The sequence below is a fragment of the Trachurus trachurus genome (assembly GCF_905171665.1).
Source record: "Trachurus trachurus genome assembly, chromosome: 1".
Lineage (NCBI taxonomy): Eukaryota > Metazoa > Chordata > Actinopteri > Carangiformes > Carangidae > Trachurus > Trachurus trachurus.
Window position 1 is genome coordinate 38506854 of NC_139891.1, and position 17636 is coordinate 38524489.

Here is a 17636-nt window from a genome sequence, read left to right on the forward strand (position 1 = left end):
TTTGTGTAGTTTAGTGTGTGTGTTGTGTTTTTTGTTCCCTATTTCTTCATTGTATTCAAATCAACAATGTTATATTGATATTGATATTGATACGCTTCCTCCTCCAAATTACTGTGTAAATGCTTGTGAATAATGTTTGTAGGCTATATAATATAATATAATATAATAGTCAGGTTCTTTATTCATACTCAGGTGACTGAAAAGTGTGTGTGCATGTTGTATTATTTCTTTCCCTCTTTCTTCATGGTATCCAAATAAACAATTTTATGTCGATATTGATACTGTTCATCCTCCAAACTACAATGTAAATGTTTGTAGCTATATAATATAATATAATATAATATAATATAATAATAGTCAGGTCCTTTATTCATACTCAGGTGACTGAAAAGTGTGTGTATTGTATTATTTCTTTCCCTCTTTCTTCATTCCATCCATATATATGTTGATACTGTTAATCATCCAAACTACTGTGTAAATGTTTGAAAATAATATAATATAATATAATATAATAGTCAGGTGACTTAAAAAAAATCTGTATCCATAGTCAGGTGACTAGCCCCCAGCTACATCTGTGACCTCATTCACCATCACACCCCCAGTCGTTCCCTCAGATCAGCAGACCAGGGCCTCCTGTCAGTCCCTCGGACCCGTCTGAAAACCAAGGGGGACCGGTCCTTTGGGGCAGTGGCCCCGAAGATGTGGAACTTGCTCCCACTGGAGATGAGATTTGCCCAGTCGGCAGACTGTTTCAAAGGTCAACTGAAGACTTTTCTGTTTAAAAGGGCTTTTGGGTGCTAGATACAGTGGGATGTGACTCTCCTCTCATTTAACACTGTTTTTGCCTCGACCCCCTCGGGTCGATCAAGTGCCACTTGATGTTCTCATATGTTGTTACCTGTACTATTACTATGTAATATGCACAGTACTTTCTTTATTTTATTGCATATTGTGATGTAGTGTATGATGGTTTTATCTATGATGTGAAGCACTCTGTGTATTCGTACTGAGAAGGGTGCTATACAAATAAAGTACTTACTTACTTACTTACTTACTAAAAAGTGTGTGTGTATGTTGTATTATTTCTTTCCCTCTTTCTTCATGGGATCCAAATAAACAATTATATACTGTTAATCCTTCAAACTACTGTGTAAATGTTTGTAAATAATATAATATAATATAATATAATAAAATATAATGTAATATAATATATAATAATAATAGTCAGGTAAAAAAAAATCAAAAATCTGTATCCATAGTCAGGTGACTAAAAAGGGTGTGTGTATGTGTGCATGTTGATATTGATACTGTAACATTCTCCAAACTACAGTGTAAATGTTTGGATATAATATAATATAATATAATATAATATAATATAATACTATAATAGTCAGATTCTTAATTCATAGTCAGGTGACTTTTATTTCTTTCCCTCTTTCTTCATTGCATCCATATGTTGATAGGCTACTGTTAATCATCCAAACTACTATGTCAATGTTTGTATATAATATAATATAATATAATATAATATAATATAATATAATATAATATAATAGCAGAGACGTTCTAGTCAGGTGACTAAAAAAATCTGTATAGTCATGTGACCATAGTCATGTGACTAGTCGTCTGTGTCGTTTCACCGCGCATGCGCAGTGAGCCCTCAGTCATTTCCTGTGAAGATGGCGGCGCTCAGTGCTGCAGTGGGACTGTGGAGGACAAGCAGCAGCATGTTGACATCCAGACCGGTCACCGCTGCTGCTGCTGCTGCCGCTGTCCGGCTGCTGAGCTCCGGGAGCGGGGAGCTGCTGCTGCCCAGGACGTCGCTGTCGCAGCCGCCGTGGGACCAGCAGCAGCAGCGGAGGGAATCGGACCTGGAGCCCTCTGAGGCCGGGGAGCAGAGGGGCCGACACGCCGCCGTGGTGAGCACCGTGAACCGGCTCATCCAGCAGCGGGACCGGGAGCTCGGCCGCCTGTTCGCCGTGGTGCAGCTGGCCGGGCGGCAGTGGAAGGTGACGGCCGAGGACCTGGTCCTCATCGAGAACCACATCGAGGCCGGATGCGGAGAGAGAATCCGCCTGGAGAAGGTACAAACTGCTGCTAGAAACATCACTTTAAAGGGATAGTTCAATTTTTTGGCAAATTGGCCCATTGTGATAATCCCTATAGTCATAGCAGTAGGTTCGTTACCTTTAATTGTCGGTGCAAGCTGTTTTTAGAACGGCGGAGCAGAGCCGTGAGCTGCTCAGAGCTACGCTACGGAGGCTCATTATGGGATTTCTTGGTTTCCCTCATCAAACTCTTCAAATACACAATCCAACAACTCCACAACGCTCTGGTGGACAAGTTGTGAGCTGCACATTCACCACGCTATGAGATAATAACACAACGTTACCACACAGAGTTGTTTTAGAGGGAAATACAGAGACTGTTGATGTAAAACTGTCCCTGAAGGCAACGTGCATCAGTGGTTTTGCATGAATTTCCCTCTAAAACAACTCTGTGTGGTAACGTTGTGTTATTATCTCATAACGTGGTGAATGTGCAGGTCACAACTTGTCCACCAGAGCGTTGTGGAGTTGTTGGATTGTGTATTTGATGAGTGTTATGCTCGAAGCAGACGGTTCGACACAGAATCGATCTTTCAAAGCAGAAGTATCGCGACAAGATGTGTGGATGCCTCGCTCACATTGAATCACAAAGAAGGGAAACAGACTGAAGCAAAGCTCAACTCAAATGAATAAAACCCCTTCCCACTCTAGCCACAAGCATTTCTCAATTTTCTTCCACATTTTTGTATTTAGTAAATATAATTTTTGTATTTCTATCAATGTTGCATATCTTTATTAGCCTACAAACAGCATGTTATGAAGACACAATCACATTATAACCCAAGTGTAACAGAAAAAACAGTCCAAAAATCTCCAGATACACATACAGTAGAACCTTAATTGTTAAAGGGATAGTTCAACATTTTGGCAAATTGGCCCATTGCCATAATCACATACAGTAGAACTTTAATTGTTAAAGGGATAGTTCAACATTTTGGAAAATTGGCCAATTGCCATAATCCCTATAGTCATAGCAGTAAATTCGTTTGATGATTGTTGTGCTCGAAGCAGACGGTTCGACACAGAATCGATCTTTCAAAGCAGAAGTATCGCAATAAGATGTGTCGATGCATCTATCAATGTTGCATATCTTTATTAGCCGACATACAGAATGTTATGAAGACACAATCACATTATAAAGCCAAGTGTAACAGAAAAACAGTCCAAAAATCTTCAGATGCACATACGGTAGAACTTTAATTGTTAAACATTTATATTGGTTTCTCCCTAGGTGCTGCTGGTGGGGGCGGAGGAGTTCACGCTGCTGGGCCGGCCGCTGCTGGGGAAGCAGCTGGTCCGTGTGGAGGCCACGGTGCTGGAGAAGACTCAGTCCTGGCCCAAGGTCCACATGCGCTTCTGGAAGAGGCACCGCTCCGAGCGCAAGAAGATCATCGTGCAGCCGCAGACGGTGCTGAGGGTCAACAGCATCCAGCTGGCGCCCACGCTGACGTGAGGAAGGCTGGAGGAAGGCTGGAGGAAGGCTGAAGGAAGGCTGGAGGAGGAAGGCTGGAGGAAGGCTGGAGGAGGATTACACACTGACTGACTGTCGGCTCATGTCCTGATGATGATTATACATGTAAACACACACACATGTCTGAGTCAGTGTGTGTGTGTGTGTGTTCAGGACTGACACACCGACCGGGACAGAACACGATGCGTTCACGTCACTCCTGTAAATAATCTGTGACTGATACACATTAAATTTTTTCTCTTTTCACTCTCTTTACATCTGTCGTTTCTAAAAAAAAAAAAGTGTGGATTGCTGCTCGTCTAATCCCCAAAATGCTAAATTGCCCCGAAAAAAATAAAATAAAGTCTATATTTCAAGCTTGTTTGCAGCAGAAGCTTCCGCTACAAAACAAGCTTGAAATATAGACTTATTTAATCTTTTTCGGGACAATTTCTTATGTCGGGGCTTCAATACCAGAGGGACATTACATACGAGCAGCATGGAGGTATTTGGATGTTTTTTGGTGTGTCTTTTTGTTACGAAGACAGTTGGTATCCATTTGCAACCGTTATATGGACATGCACTGCTACGCCGAGACCCCCTGTAACTCAGAGAAATTTCAATTTTGGATGAACTATCCCTTTAATGTCATAAAGGTTTTTGTCAAAAATGTATCTGACAGTGTAATGACCGTTTAGTCTTATATGCACGTCGTCAAATACAGTAATATAGCCTATGTAATATTGATATTTTTGGAAGCTCTTTTGGCCGGCGAATGAAACCGAGATATTTTTAATACAGTGTGCTTAAATTAAACAGAAATAAAATTATAGGCTATTTGTGTGTGGGCCAATGTGTTCATAAAATATGAAATGTCATACTTCCACACTGTCAGATACATTTTCGACAAAAACTTTTATGGTATTAAACGAACAATGTGATTCACGTTCGATACTCACGTTCCTACTGCCATCCATATTGTCCACATTGTCCACATGTCATATCTGTATCCATTAGCAACAAAACCAATAGTAACCCCATGTAATAGAACATTTAAAAGCATTTAATAGGTTATTTAAAAAAGTTTAAAAGTGTTCCAAGCTTCACAGACAATTAGATCTTGGTGTTTTATTTGGATTTTGTGCAGTTGCAATTTTACAGTCAACCACTAGGTGGCGTTAAGGGGTCTGCAGACATATACTATTGCTCTGATCAGTCGATTAGTTATTTATTGACTCGTCTCTGTAGTTTCCTATGACAGTGAACGCAACAGTTTGAAAGTGAGGAAACAAAGTATTTTCTCTGTTAATCTGTTAATTATTCATCTTTAAAATGTCAGTAAATAATAAATATTTAACTTCTCTGATCATTTAAATATTTATTATTTTAAAGATGAATAATTAACAGAGAAAATACTTTGGTCACTTCCTTTAAAATGTCAGAAAATAATAAATGTTCAACTTCTCTGCTCATTAGTTTGAATAACCAGAGACAGAAACATGTGAAATATTTTTTTTTCTTTTAAAGCGACACAATAATCAATAGATGATCAGAAAATTGATTGCTTTCCATGACAAACTAAACTGCTTGTGTTATTTTAAATCACTAACATCTACATTTCTAACTGTAATGTTGCCATGGTTGTTACTTTTCTTAAAGGGATAGTTCAACATTTTGGCAAATTGGCCCATCGCCATAATCCCTATAGTCATAGCAGTAGGTTTATTACCTTTAATTGTCGGTGCAAGCTATTTTTAGAACGGTGGAGCAGAGCCGTGAGCTGCTCAGAGCTACGCTACGGAGGCTCATTATGGGATTTCTTGGTTTTTTCCTCATCAAATACACAATCCAACAACTCCACAACGCTCTGGTGGACAAGTTGTGACCTGCACATTCACCACGCTATGAGATAATAACACAACGTTACCACACAGAGTTGTTTTAGAGGGAAATTCATGCAAAACCGCTGATGCACGTTGCCTTCAGGGACAGTTTTTCATCAAGCAGTCTCTGTATTTCCCTCTAAAACAACTCTGTGTGGTAACGACGTTGTGTTATTATCTCATAGCGTGGTGAATGTGCAGCTCACAACTTGTCCACCAGAGCGTTTTGGGGTTGTTGGATTGTGTATTTGATGAGTTTGATGAGGGAAACCAAGAAATCCCATGAGCTCTATGTTCTAAAATAGCTTGCACCGACAATTAGAAAGGTAACGAACCTACTACTACTACTATGACTATAGGGATTATGGCAATGGGGCCAATTTGCCAAAAATGTTGAACCATCCCTTTAATGAATTCAGCTAAAGTGATTTTTTCTTTTCTTGACACAGAAGAGACAAAGTCGAGGCGTTTTGAACAAAAACAGCAGCTTTTATTTTTTTTTTAGAAAGCTGGTTTCCCTGCTGACGACTTAGTCTGAAGGCACGGGCGAACATTTCTGCTCAGCGGTGACGAGAACTGAACTCCGAACGCTGGAGGAAGAGGAGGAGGTGGTGATGATGATGTTTCAGATCAGGAGTTTTGTCCAACAGGTGAAAAGAAACAAAATAATAAAATAAAAATAAAACACAGGAACAAGTTCATTGATCAAAAGCAAAAGAAAATGTTGAGTTAATTAACAGTCAGAGGCCAAACTGTGACTGTATTGCTGCTGCTGTGAGGTTTGGATGTTTAACTGTGTGATGCTGCTGATATGCAGAGTTAAGACAGGTGGTTCGATTCATTCACAAAGCCGACCGACCGACAGCTCTGATCTGATTGGTTCAGTCTGGATCGCTTTTTTAAAACAAACGCTCACACTCAGCCCCTCGTGTGTGTGTGTGTGTGTGTGTGTGTGTGTGTGTGTGTGTGTGTGTGTGTGTGTGTTCACTGACTGAGACGCTGCTGCAGGTCAGAGGTTGTCAAATAAAGAGTTAAAGAAAGTGTTTTCATCCTGCTGCTCTTGTGGTGTCGTAATAAACTGAACTCAGAAAGTCACAGAGAGTTTTATAAATGTGACTCAGCTGTGGATTAACATCTGATCACTTTTAATAAAAGGGATAGTTCAACATTTTTAGCAAATTGTCCCCATTGCCATAATCCCTATAGTCATAGCAGTAGGTTCGTTACCTTTAATTGTCGGTGCAAGCTGTTTTTAGAATGGCGGAGCAGAGCGGTGAGCTGCTCAGAGCTACGCTACGCTACGGAGGCTCATTATGGGATTTCTTGGTTTTTCCCTCATCAAACTCATCAAATACACAATCCAACAACTCCACAACGCTCTGGTGGACAAGTTGTGACCTGCACATTCACCACACTATGAGATAATAACACAACGTTACCACACAGAGTTGTTTTAGAGGGAAATACAGAGACTGTTGATGAAAAACTGTCCCTGAAGGCAACGTGCATCAGCGGTTTTGCATGAATTTCCCTCTAAAACAACTCTGTCTGGTAACGTTGTGTTATTATCTCATAGTGTGGTGAATGTGCAGCTCACAACTTGTCCACCAGAGCGTTGTGGAGTTGTTGGATTGTGTATTTGATGAGTTTGATGAGGGAAACCAAGAAATCCCATGAGCCTCCAACAATTAAAGGTAACAAACCTACTTCTATGACTATAGGGATTATGGCAATGGACCAATTTGCCAAAATGTTGAACTATCCCTTTAAGTGTCAGATTCTGCTCTTTCCTCCTGTTTACTTTCAGTCGTGACTGTGTACATACGAGGCGTTTGAGGCCTCCACTCTGCTGCTGCAGCGACCTCAGTCTCAGATTTGACTCATGTGCACGTGAGCGTTTTCATAAACTTGTAAAAAACAAAACATCCCCAAACCGTCTTCAGGTCGTTGAGTTCAACACGTTCTTCACCTTTAATACACTTCACTCTGTGTGTGTGTGTTTATGAGGGGACGATAACTTTTCACCTTCAACTTCTAAAAAACACATTTGAACTCTTTCTTTCTATCACACGTTTATCTGAGTTGTTGTTGTTGAAGAAAACTATTATTATTCTCAAAACAAAATCTCAAGTATAGGACGAATCTCCTTGTGGTTTACAACTACTTCCTGGTAGAAAACCAGCATGAGAACAATAGTGACGGACGAGAGTTTCTCTATATATATCTACTTTTTCATGTCACTATATCACCGTTTAGACTAATCTGATGTTTGTAAAGTTTATAAAACCAATGATTGGACAAACATTACTATTTATGTGTGCACATTTTTGTGATTAGTCGTGATTATCATAGATTAGCTGGGCTAACGGTTAGCTACCTGTTTAACTTTAATAACTCAGTGACTCAATAAACGCTCCATGAAAAAATATTTTCTCCAGCGGATATCTGAGTTCCAACATGACTGAGCTAACTGGAGTAGTTTCATGTCGTGTCCCACAACGGGAGGGTTTTAACAGCTGACGTCCTGCTGGTAGCTTAGCTACCGCCGTTAGCTTAGCTACCGTTAGCTTAGTTACCGCTGTTAGCTTAGCTACTGTTAGCTTAGCTACCGCCGTTAGCTTAGCTGCTGCTGTTAGCTTAGCTACCGTTAGCTGTCCCTGTCAGCTGCAGCCACTGATGCTTTCTAGACACTGTGATTCCCCCAAACTGAATAAATACAACACATAGCAACACAAAACACACACACAGAAATAGTAATGTTTCTTCAATCATTTCAGATTTGTCTAAACGGTGATAGGGCGTGAAAAACACGATATATAGCTAAACTCTCGTTCGTTACTATTGATCTCATTCAAATTACGTGCTGGTTTTCTACCCGGAAGTAGAATGTAAACAACAAGGTGATTCGGTCTATAATCTTCAGAAGCCCGATCAGAATCGTCCAGAAGATCGACTCCTCCCTCTCGTCGTCGTCGTCGTCGACTCGCTGGCTTTCCTCCCGTCCGACGACGAGGCGTACGGTCCGGCCTCGAACGGGTTCTTCACCTTTAACACACGTCACTTTGCGTGTGTGTGTGTTTATGAGGGGACGATAACTTTTCACCTTCAACTTCTAAAAAACACATTTGAACTCTTTTCTTCTTTTCTATCACACGTTCATCTGAGTAGTTGTTTCTCCTCCCGATGTCACGGCAACAAGGGAAGAAAACTATTATTATTCTTCTCAAAACAAAATCTCAAGTATAATCTTCAGAAGTCCGATCAGAATCGTCCAGAAGATCAACGACTCCTCCCTAATACACTTCACTTTGTGTGTGTATGTGTGTTTATGAGGGGACGATAACTTTTCACCTTCAACTTCTAAAACACATTTGAACTCTTTCTTTCTTTCTTTCTTTCTTTCTTTCTATCACACGTTTATCTGAGTCGTTGTTGAAGAAAACTATTATTATTCTTCTCAAAACAAAATCTCAAGTATAATCTTCAGAAGCCCGATCAGAATCGTCCAGAAGATCGACTCCTCCCTCTCGTCGTCGTCCTCGTCGTCGTCGGCTGCGTGCTCTTTCCTCCTCCTCCTCCCGTCCTTCTCCTCGGCCGAGTCGTACGCTCCGGACTCGAACGGGTTCTCGAGCGGCGCCGTCTGGTCGTAGAAGACGCGCATCTCGAACTCGCTCTCGCGGTGCGACGGGTGGCCGTAGACGCCGATGCCGACGGGCCGCAGGAAGTCGGCCGGCACCACCACCACGTCGGCGCCGCACGTGGCCGACTGCAGCCGGTAGGCGTCGAAGCTCGGCCGCAGCGTCTTGTCCGACACGTACAGGTCGGCGTCGCCGCGGAGACTCTGCATGTGCAGGACGATGCGGCCGTCGTGGTTGAGCCGCAGGTAGCTGTAGTTGCCGGCGCCGATCTGGCCCTGCACCACGTGGAGCAGAACCCACTCCGAGGGGACGGAGAAGGCGGCGTCGGCGTCGTCCTCCGAGGGGCCGAGGAAGCCGCCCAAGCCCAAGCCCCGCGCCGGGGACAGCAGGAGGAGGACCATCACCACGACGACCAGCGTGCTGCTGCAGCTCAGCATCATGACGAAGGCATCGGCCAATCACACACTCTGCCTGGACCACACCAGACAGCCTGAAGGAAGAGACGGGAAGAGACGAGACGGCGTGAAAACCAGGAAGGACAACAGCTTTCATTAAAGTCTATCAGTACGTTTACATGCAGAGCTTAATCCAGCTCGGCTCAAAATTCGATTTTGACGTCAAGTCGGACTTCTGTCCTTGTCTCAATATACATGCAACTGAAAAAAACGAATAACTGACGGGGTCCATCGCCCCCTCATGCAGCGTCACCCGTTGTTTCAGCAGGTTAATATCCCCCCCCCCCCCCTGTCCTGTTGACTTTTCTGTCACCTCGTAAAAAACTGAATATAAACAATTTAGTAAGCTTAATAATAAATTCTCAACTGCAGTTCCCGACCAGACGCACCAGTCTGGGCCGGATTCACGCTGAGAATAGGGTACGGGCTTCCTTGGTTGCGCTGTGTGAAATGCATTGAATCGGCGCTGATGTTGGGTTTTCTTCTTTACTTTGCTGGGTTCAGGCGGCTTCTCTGCTCCACTTGGTGCCGTCTCTACTGTTGTGGAGCAGCGCACATGCATTGTCCAGTTATACTCCGACTAAGGTGTATATATATATATATCGCTAGCTTAATGCTAACGTTAATGTAAAACAACATAGACGGGCTAACAGAAATTAGCCTCGCTATCCAGAGTCTGTGGTCAGTTTATAACACTTGTTAGGAAATTTGCTCTGACGTTTGTTGTGGGAGTCTGTGGAAGCTGCAACCGGACAACTCTGGCAGCTGGACACATTTATTGATGCTGCTGCACTACTTCATTTATTTGGTAGCTACACCGGTCACTACTGCATTTATTTGGTAGCTACACCGGTCACTACTTTATTTATTTGGTAGCTACACCGGTCACTACTTCATTTATTTGGTAGCTACACCGGTCACTACTTTATTTATTTGGTAGCTACACCGGTCACTACTTGCATTTATTTGGTAGCTACACCGGTCACTACTTCATTTATTTGGTAGCTACACCGGTCACTACTGCATTTATTCGGTAGCTACACCGGTCACTACTTGCATTTATTTGGTAGCTACACCGGTCACTACTTCATTTATTCGGTAGCTACACCGGTCACTACTTGCATTTATTTGGTAGCTACACCGGTCACTACTGCATTTATTCGGTAGCTACACCGGTCACTACTTGCATTTATTTGGTAGCTACACCGGTCACTACTGCATTTATTCGGTAGCTACACCGGTCACTACTTGCATTTATTTGGTAGCTACACCGGTCACTACTTCATTTATTCGGTAGCTACACCGGTCACTACTTGCATTTATTTGGTAGCTACACCGGTCACTACTTCATTTATTTGGTAGCTACACCGGTCACTACTTGCATTTATTTGGTAGCTACACCGGTCACTACTTCATTTATTTGGTAGCTACACCGGTCACTACTTCATTTATTTGGTAGCTACACCGGTCACTACTTCATTTATTTGGTAGCTACATCGGTCACTACTTCATTTATTTGGTAGCTACACCAGTCACTGCTTCATTTATTTGGTAGCTACATCGGTCACTACTTCATTTATTTGGTAGCTACACCGGTCACTACTTGCATTTATTTGGTAGCTACACCGGTCACTACTTCATTTATTTGGCAGCTACACCGGTCACTACTTCATTTATTTGGTAGCTACACCGGTCACTACTGCATTTATTTGGTAGCTACACCGGTCACTACTTGCATTTATTTGGTAGCTACACCGGTCACTACTGCATTTATTTGGTAGCTACACCGGTCACTACTTCATTTATTTGGTAGCTACATCGGTCACTACTTCATTTATTTGGTAGCTACACCGGTCACTACTACATTTATTTGGTAGCTACACCGGTCACTACTTCATTTATTTGGTAGCTACATCGGTCACTACTTCATTTATTTGGTAGCTACACCGGTCACTACTACATTTATTTGGTAGCTACACCGGTCACTACTTCATTTATTTGGTAGCTACACCGGTCACTACTTCATTTATTTGGTAGCTACACCGGTCACTACTTGCATTTATTTGGTAGCTACACCGGTCACTACTTCATTTATTTGGCAGCTACACCGGTCACTACTGCATTTATTTGGTAGCTACACCGGTCACTACTTCATTTATTTGGTAGCTACACCGGTCACTACTGCATTTATTTGGTAGCTACACCGGTCACTACTTGCATTTATTTGGTAGCTACACCGGTCACTACTTCATTTATTTGGTAGCTACACCGGTCACTACTTCATTTATTTGGTAGCTACACCGGTCACTACTTCATTTATTTGGTAGCTCCACCGGTTGCTCTGGGCCGGTGTGTTAACGGCGTCGATCCGTGACCGCAATGCATGATGGGATATCTTGCTCCGGTTAGTGACCATCGGATGTTCACTACATTTGGCGGTGAATTGTGGGATAGATTCAGTCACTATATAGTGAACATTAATAATCACTAAACATTCGGACACCACTACAACAACTGGTCACTATATAGTGAGTAGGGGGGGATTTCGGACACAGCCATAGACTTATTTAATTTTTTTCGGAACAATTTCTCATGTCAGGGCTTCAATACAAGAGGGACATTACATACGAGCAGCATGGAGGTATTTGGATGTTTTTTGGTGTGTCTTTTTGTTACGAAGACAGTTGGTATCCATTTGCAACCGTCATATGGACATGCACTGCTACGCCGAGACCCCCTGTAACTCAGAGAAGCCACGGAGGACTCTGAAACTTCTCCCAGCCCTTAGTCCACATGAGGGGGAGGAGATAATGAGGGAAATTTGAATTTTGGGTGAACTATCACTTTAATTAACTGATCCAAATAGAATAGAATAGAATAGAATATAGTCTATTGTCCCCACTAAGCTTTTGTTGATGAATTAAAATAAACCAATTTGTTCCATTACTCTCAGTTCTTTCCCCCTTTTCTCTTGTTCATAAATTGTTTCATACTTTAAATAAATATTTAATTTCAACTAAAGACAGTTGAAAAATCTTATTTTTAAACAAATAATAAAATATTTAGTTTTTCTAATTCAAATCATCTCATGTCTGACAAATATTTCACTTTTTTAATACTCAAAGTATAGTACATACTGTGAATATACTTTATTGTCCTGGACTCGGGTGCTTAATAAATAAATGAATAAATACACATGGTAGCATCCAGACACAATAACAACTTAGATTGTTTAAAAACAAGTTTAAAAACATAAAACAAAGACACGACTCAGTAAAAACACCAAGAACTTTCTACCAGACGGTTGGAGCTCAAACTCATCGTGGAGGAAATGCAACGGGTCTAAAAACGCTCTCTGTGCTCGTTGATGGTCTTTAGTTTATAAAATGTCATAAAATGGTGAAAACTGTTTCTGAGAGCTGAAGGTTTCAAATTCAGACTGGTTCTTCAGACCAATCAACAGCCACAAACATCAAAATATCACAAATAAAGATGAAATTAAAAACAACCTAACCCTAAAAAAAAAAAAAAAAAATCACAGACAGGATCTAAACTGTAAAAAAATAAATGAATAACCTTATTAACCTTTTCTTTGGCTTTTCACACTACGTAGGTTGTTAATTTTTATGTGCACAGATGTTTTATCTGGGGTGGGCAGTCCTTGATTTATTTATTATGTTTTATTGTGTTTTTATCTTGAGTATTTTTGCCTTTTTTTGTACAGCACTTTGGAAACCTTTGTGTTTATTTAAATTGTTGCTTTATAAATAAAATGGATTGGATTGGATATTAACTGTTGATTCTTAACTACAACAATTTGCACAATTACCTTTCTGTAGTCGTATATATCAATCTTTATTCTGTACAAATCCTAAATTGTATATAGTATTTTTTACATTAGAATATTTTCAATCTATTCAATTGAACCTTTTTTTAAATTAAAATTTTCATTTTATCGCTACTGTTTTACTATATTTGTATCTTTTGTGTTGCACCAGACACCAGGTCAAGTTCCTGGTGCTGTAAACTGAACTTTGCTGCTCTAGTTGGCAATAAAACATTTCTGATTCTGCCTCTGATTATTTGACCAGCAGCAGGTTTTTCTTGTGTTTCTTCTTGACACTTTTAAGACGGTGTGACGTTCACTGACTCCCTGACTGAGCAGAAAGACAGGAAGTAACGTTCAGTCGCTGTGTGAAGATCAGAGTCAGAGGTTTTATTGTTCAACAGGAAGTTTCTTCAGAGTCACAGGCAGCGAGTGTGTTCAGAACATTAGTCGCCGCGGTGATAACGGCTGTACATTAACTTCACACAGTGAATAAGTGAGTGATATAATACAACCAACACTCATTTAAATATGTTCATAGTAAGTGAACACAACAACTTAAAAACACACATGAGGAGCAGCTGTATCATTAATGTTTTTAGGTCAAATGTTTTGCACATTGCATTTCCTTTTAGGTGTTTGTGGGCCTATATCTGGGGGCAGTGTACTTCTTATCTTATTTTATGTTTTAAGTAACCTACTGTCTTGTTATTTATCTATGTTTAAGTTTGTTCTCACAGTCCCAGTGTGAATCTCTTGCAAAAGCTTTCCAGTGCGGATTTTACTGCAAATGGCAAATAAATGACTGACTCTAATAAGAATAGTGAACAAAGCAGGTTATTATTATGATCACACCAATTAAATGCAATGTTCATAAAATCACAAGACATTGAAATTTTGGGATCTAGTAGAATTCAAAACCGCACAAATTCTGTATAAAGCAACATCATAAATTACTTCCTGGCCATATACGAAAAACTTCAGTGATAGAGAAGGGGGATACGATCTAAGAGGGAGATGGAATTTTAAACAACCGATTGTTCGCACTAATCTGAAAAGCACGTGTGTATCGGTCTGTGGGGTGAAGCTGTGGAACAAGTTCACTGATGAGATAAAAAAAAAAGTAAAAATCTGGTGCAATTTAAAAATAAGATACAGTCTTGAAGGTGTTGAATGATTTAAATGTAGGTAGGAATGATTTGACAAATGTTAAATGTCTATTTTTTGCTTGGTATTTGCTGAGTATGTACATGTAGGTGTGTGTGTGTGTATGTGTGTAGATGGCATGTATGCTTGTTTGTCTATACATATATTTACATGTATGGTGTAAAGGTTAGGGCGTCTATCAGCTTGTAGCTTCAGCCCTGACCCTTTCCATCAGCCATGCAGCCCTGCTTTTAGAGGGATGTGGAACTGGTTGTTTTTTTGTGGTTCTATTTATTTATTTATTTTTTGCTGATCGAAATAAACTCAAACTCTGAAATAAATCCTGACTTGATTTTTTTATTTTACAGCTGTGACACTGGGAATAAACATAAATGTATGCAGATAGATGATAACTAGACAATAAAACACAACCAGGACTAAAGGAGGCTAGGGGGAAATTTACCCAGTACAAACTAATACATAGGCTTTATTTCACCACATCTAAACTCTACAGAATGGGCCAGTTAGCTAATCATTTATGTTGGAAATGTCAAGAAGAAACAGGAACATACTTGCATGCTATTTGGGAGTGTAAATTCATTAACCCATTCTGGGAAAAAAGTGCTTGAATATATAGGGAAATGGGTGGGGTTAACAATACCGATATCACCAAGATTGTGCCTATACTGGGAGACCAAACAGAACTGCCCAATATACCAAAATATAACCTTGTAGTGATAAAGTTAGGGGTTGTTGTTACAGCTGCTCGAATGATTCTCCGAGTATGGAAAAGTACGTCCTCTCCAGATGTTAAAAGATGGATAGAGGTAATGTTGGAGGTTGTATCATATGAACACATGTTGTTAGCCAGAATCAATGATGATGACCACTGTTTAATTTGACTATTTTCATTGTTTATACAGGTTTTATAATGTGCAAATAAAAAAACTAAACTAAACTAAACAAAACTAAAGGCAAATAAATGACTGAAATAAAACCTTGACTTGACTTTATTTTTATTTTACAGCTGTGACACTGGAAATAAACATACATTTATGCAGATAGATGATAACTGGACACTAAAACACAACCAGGACGTGTCCCTGAACGCAGCACGGTGGCTGTAACCGGAGAGTTACCGACTGAGGTTAAAAACAAGCTGCTCGGTCTCGGTGAGTGAATCTGACCTTTGGTACCGACAGAGACGTGTTGCAACTACAACCACTGATTATTCACCACCTGTAACACCTGATAGCTGCTTTAACACGTCTGCTACGCTACTTTTACACCAGCTACGTGTGATTAGTTTGATATAAAACCACCGGAACTCTGCCGTTAGTTTCTGTTTTTAGCTTCACTTCGACAGAATAACGACGGTGTTTTGGAGTTTGAAGCTAATTGCTAAATGCTAACCCTGCACCTGTCACTCAGCAGCAGCAGCAGCAGCTAACTTAGACCTGTCTCAACCCGACTGACGGCTGTAAATACAATACATATGTATCACTTTGAGTATATCTTTAGTTATAAATGTGGTATTTTACGTGGTGTTTAGTTTACGTTGAAAGTACTGGTGTTGTTTACTTTCACTTAGCATTCACGCAGCTAATTTAGCGTCGCTGCTAATCTGATGAGTTTGAGCCCAAGTTTCACGTTTCCTCGAGGCCGCGGGATGAATTTAAACTTCATAATTATGTAAAGTAATTATTATTAAATACATACCAAATGAGAAAACTCGCACTACTCACCACCAGCGGTTATTTTCTAAGCGGCATCTTCGCCTCAATACAACAGCAGCAGCAGCAGAAACCTGTCTATGGTCCAAACTTAATAACTTCACCTCTTCTTCTCTGCTGTCAGCCTCAGCTGCGGCAGCTGCAAACCGCTCAGCGGCGCCGCCACGGTGGAAACTAGGAACTGCAGCCAGGCCAAGTATAAAAGGAAATACTTTTACTTCTAATTATTCCAAATAAACTGGAAGAATTTATAGCAGCTTTTACCCTATCCTGAACCCACTGTATTAATTTGATATGGTTTTGTTTTATTTTATTTTTTTCCCCCTGTCTTTCTTACTATATATTTTAAATTCCCTTCTGGGAGTCAATAAAGATCAATAAAAACCTGTTATATGACTGATCTTGCCGTGTGTTACAATCCACCGAGATTATTTTTTGTTTTTCATTTTATTTAACCTATTTAAAGGACAATTCCAGGTGAATTCACCTCGCGTTAAGCCTCGCCCACTAGCTGCTGCATAGAAGTTTTCTCTGCAGCCCGACTGAAGTCCATGAACGCAATAATAAAAATAAAAATAAGTTTATCCGTCAACTATTTCAACAAGATATTGTAAGTTCACCCTCTGCTTTATCCTACTGGTCTACATTTGTTGGAAATATTAATTGGGAAAAAGTCTGTGGCTACTACCAAATAAGTTTTTTTTAACCAACAAGGTCAAAGAGATTTCATTTAAAATGCTTCATAGATTTTACCCAACTAATCATTATATACAAAGGCTTAAGAAGGACAGTCAGTACGTTTACATGACACTTGAAAAAACCGAATTATTGCCTTAATCCGACTATAACTGGATAACTGAAGTGCATGTAAACACCTTAGTCCGACTGAAATCGGAGTTGAGAACTCCGATTAAGACACCCAGATAATGCGATTGGAATTCGATTTTCTCCGTCATGTAAACACCTTAGTCAGAGTATAACTGGACAATGCATGTGCGCATGCTCCACAACCGTAGAGACGGCACCAAGTGGAGCAGAGAAGCCGCCCGAACCCCGCAAAGTAAAGAAAAAAAAAACCAACGTCAGCGCAGATTCAATGCATTTCACACATACACAGCGCAACCAGCCAGATTGTTTTATTAGAGAGAGAGAGAGAGAGAGAGAGAGAGAGAGAGAGAGAGAGAGAGAGAGAGAGAGAGAGAGAGAGAGAGGAAGCCCGTATGATATTCTCAGCGCGAATCCGGCCCAGATGGTGCGTCTGGTCGGGAACTGCAGTCGAGAATGTATTAATAAGTTTACTAAGTTGTTTATATTCAGTTTTTTACGAGGTGACAGAAAAGTCAACAGGACAGGCGGCGTATTAACCCGCTGAAACAACAGGTGACGGCGCATGAGGG

At 40.6% G+C, this 17636-nt stretch overlaps 2 protein-coding genes across 2 annotated transcripts; one reads left to right on the forward strand and one right to left on the reverse strand.

The window, feature by feature from the left end:
- Nucleotides 1–1688: 1688 nt before the first annotated feature.
- On the forward strand, nucleotides 1689–3854 carry mrpl21 (mitochondrial ribosomal protein L21). Its single transcript, XM_083971175.1, has 2 exons — nucleotides 1689–2084; nucleotides 3340–3854. Exons 1-2 carry the CDS (start codon nucleotides 1728–1730, stop codon nucleotides 3559–3561), a joined length of 579 nt encoding a protein of 192 aa, XP_083827301.1. The 5' UTR covers nucleotides 1689–1727; the 3' UTR covers nucleotides 3562–3854.
- A 4964-nt stretch (nucleotides 3855–8818) lies between these two features.
- On the reverse strand, nucleotides 8819–16359 carry cUnh6orf120 (chromosome Un C6orf120 homolog). The gene is made up of 2 exons (XM_083971154.1): nucleotides 16252–16359; nucleotides 8819–9569 (listed from the first exon to the last, which is right to left on the reverse strand). Exon 2 carries the CDS (start codon nucleotides 9517–9519, stop codon nucleotides 8899–8901), a length of 621 nt encoding a protein of 206 aa, XP_083827280.1. The 5' UTR covers nucleotides 9520–9569; nucleotides 16252–16359; the 3' UTR covers nucleotides 8819–8898.
- Between the last annotated feature and the right edge of the window lie 1277 nt (nucleotides 16360–17636).

Coding starts and splice junctions, on each gene's coding strand:
- mrpl21 (XM_083971175.1), top strand. CDS start 1,728: ATGTTGACATCCAGACCGGTCACCGCTGCTGCTGCTGCTGCCGCTGTC. Junction 2,085..3,339: donor AGAGAATCCGCCTGGAGAAG/GTACAAACTGCT, acceptor GTTTCTCCCTAG/GTGCTGCTGGTGGGGGCGGA.
- cUnh6orf120 (XM_083971154.1), bottom strand. CDS start 9,519: ATGATGCTGAGCTGCAGCAGCACGCTGGTCGTCGTGGTGATGGTCCTC.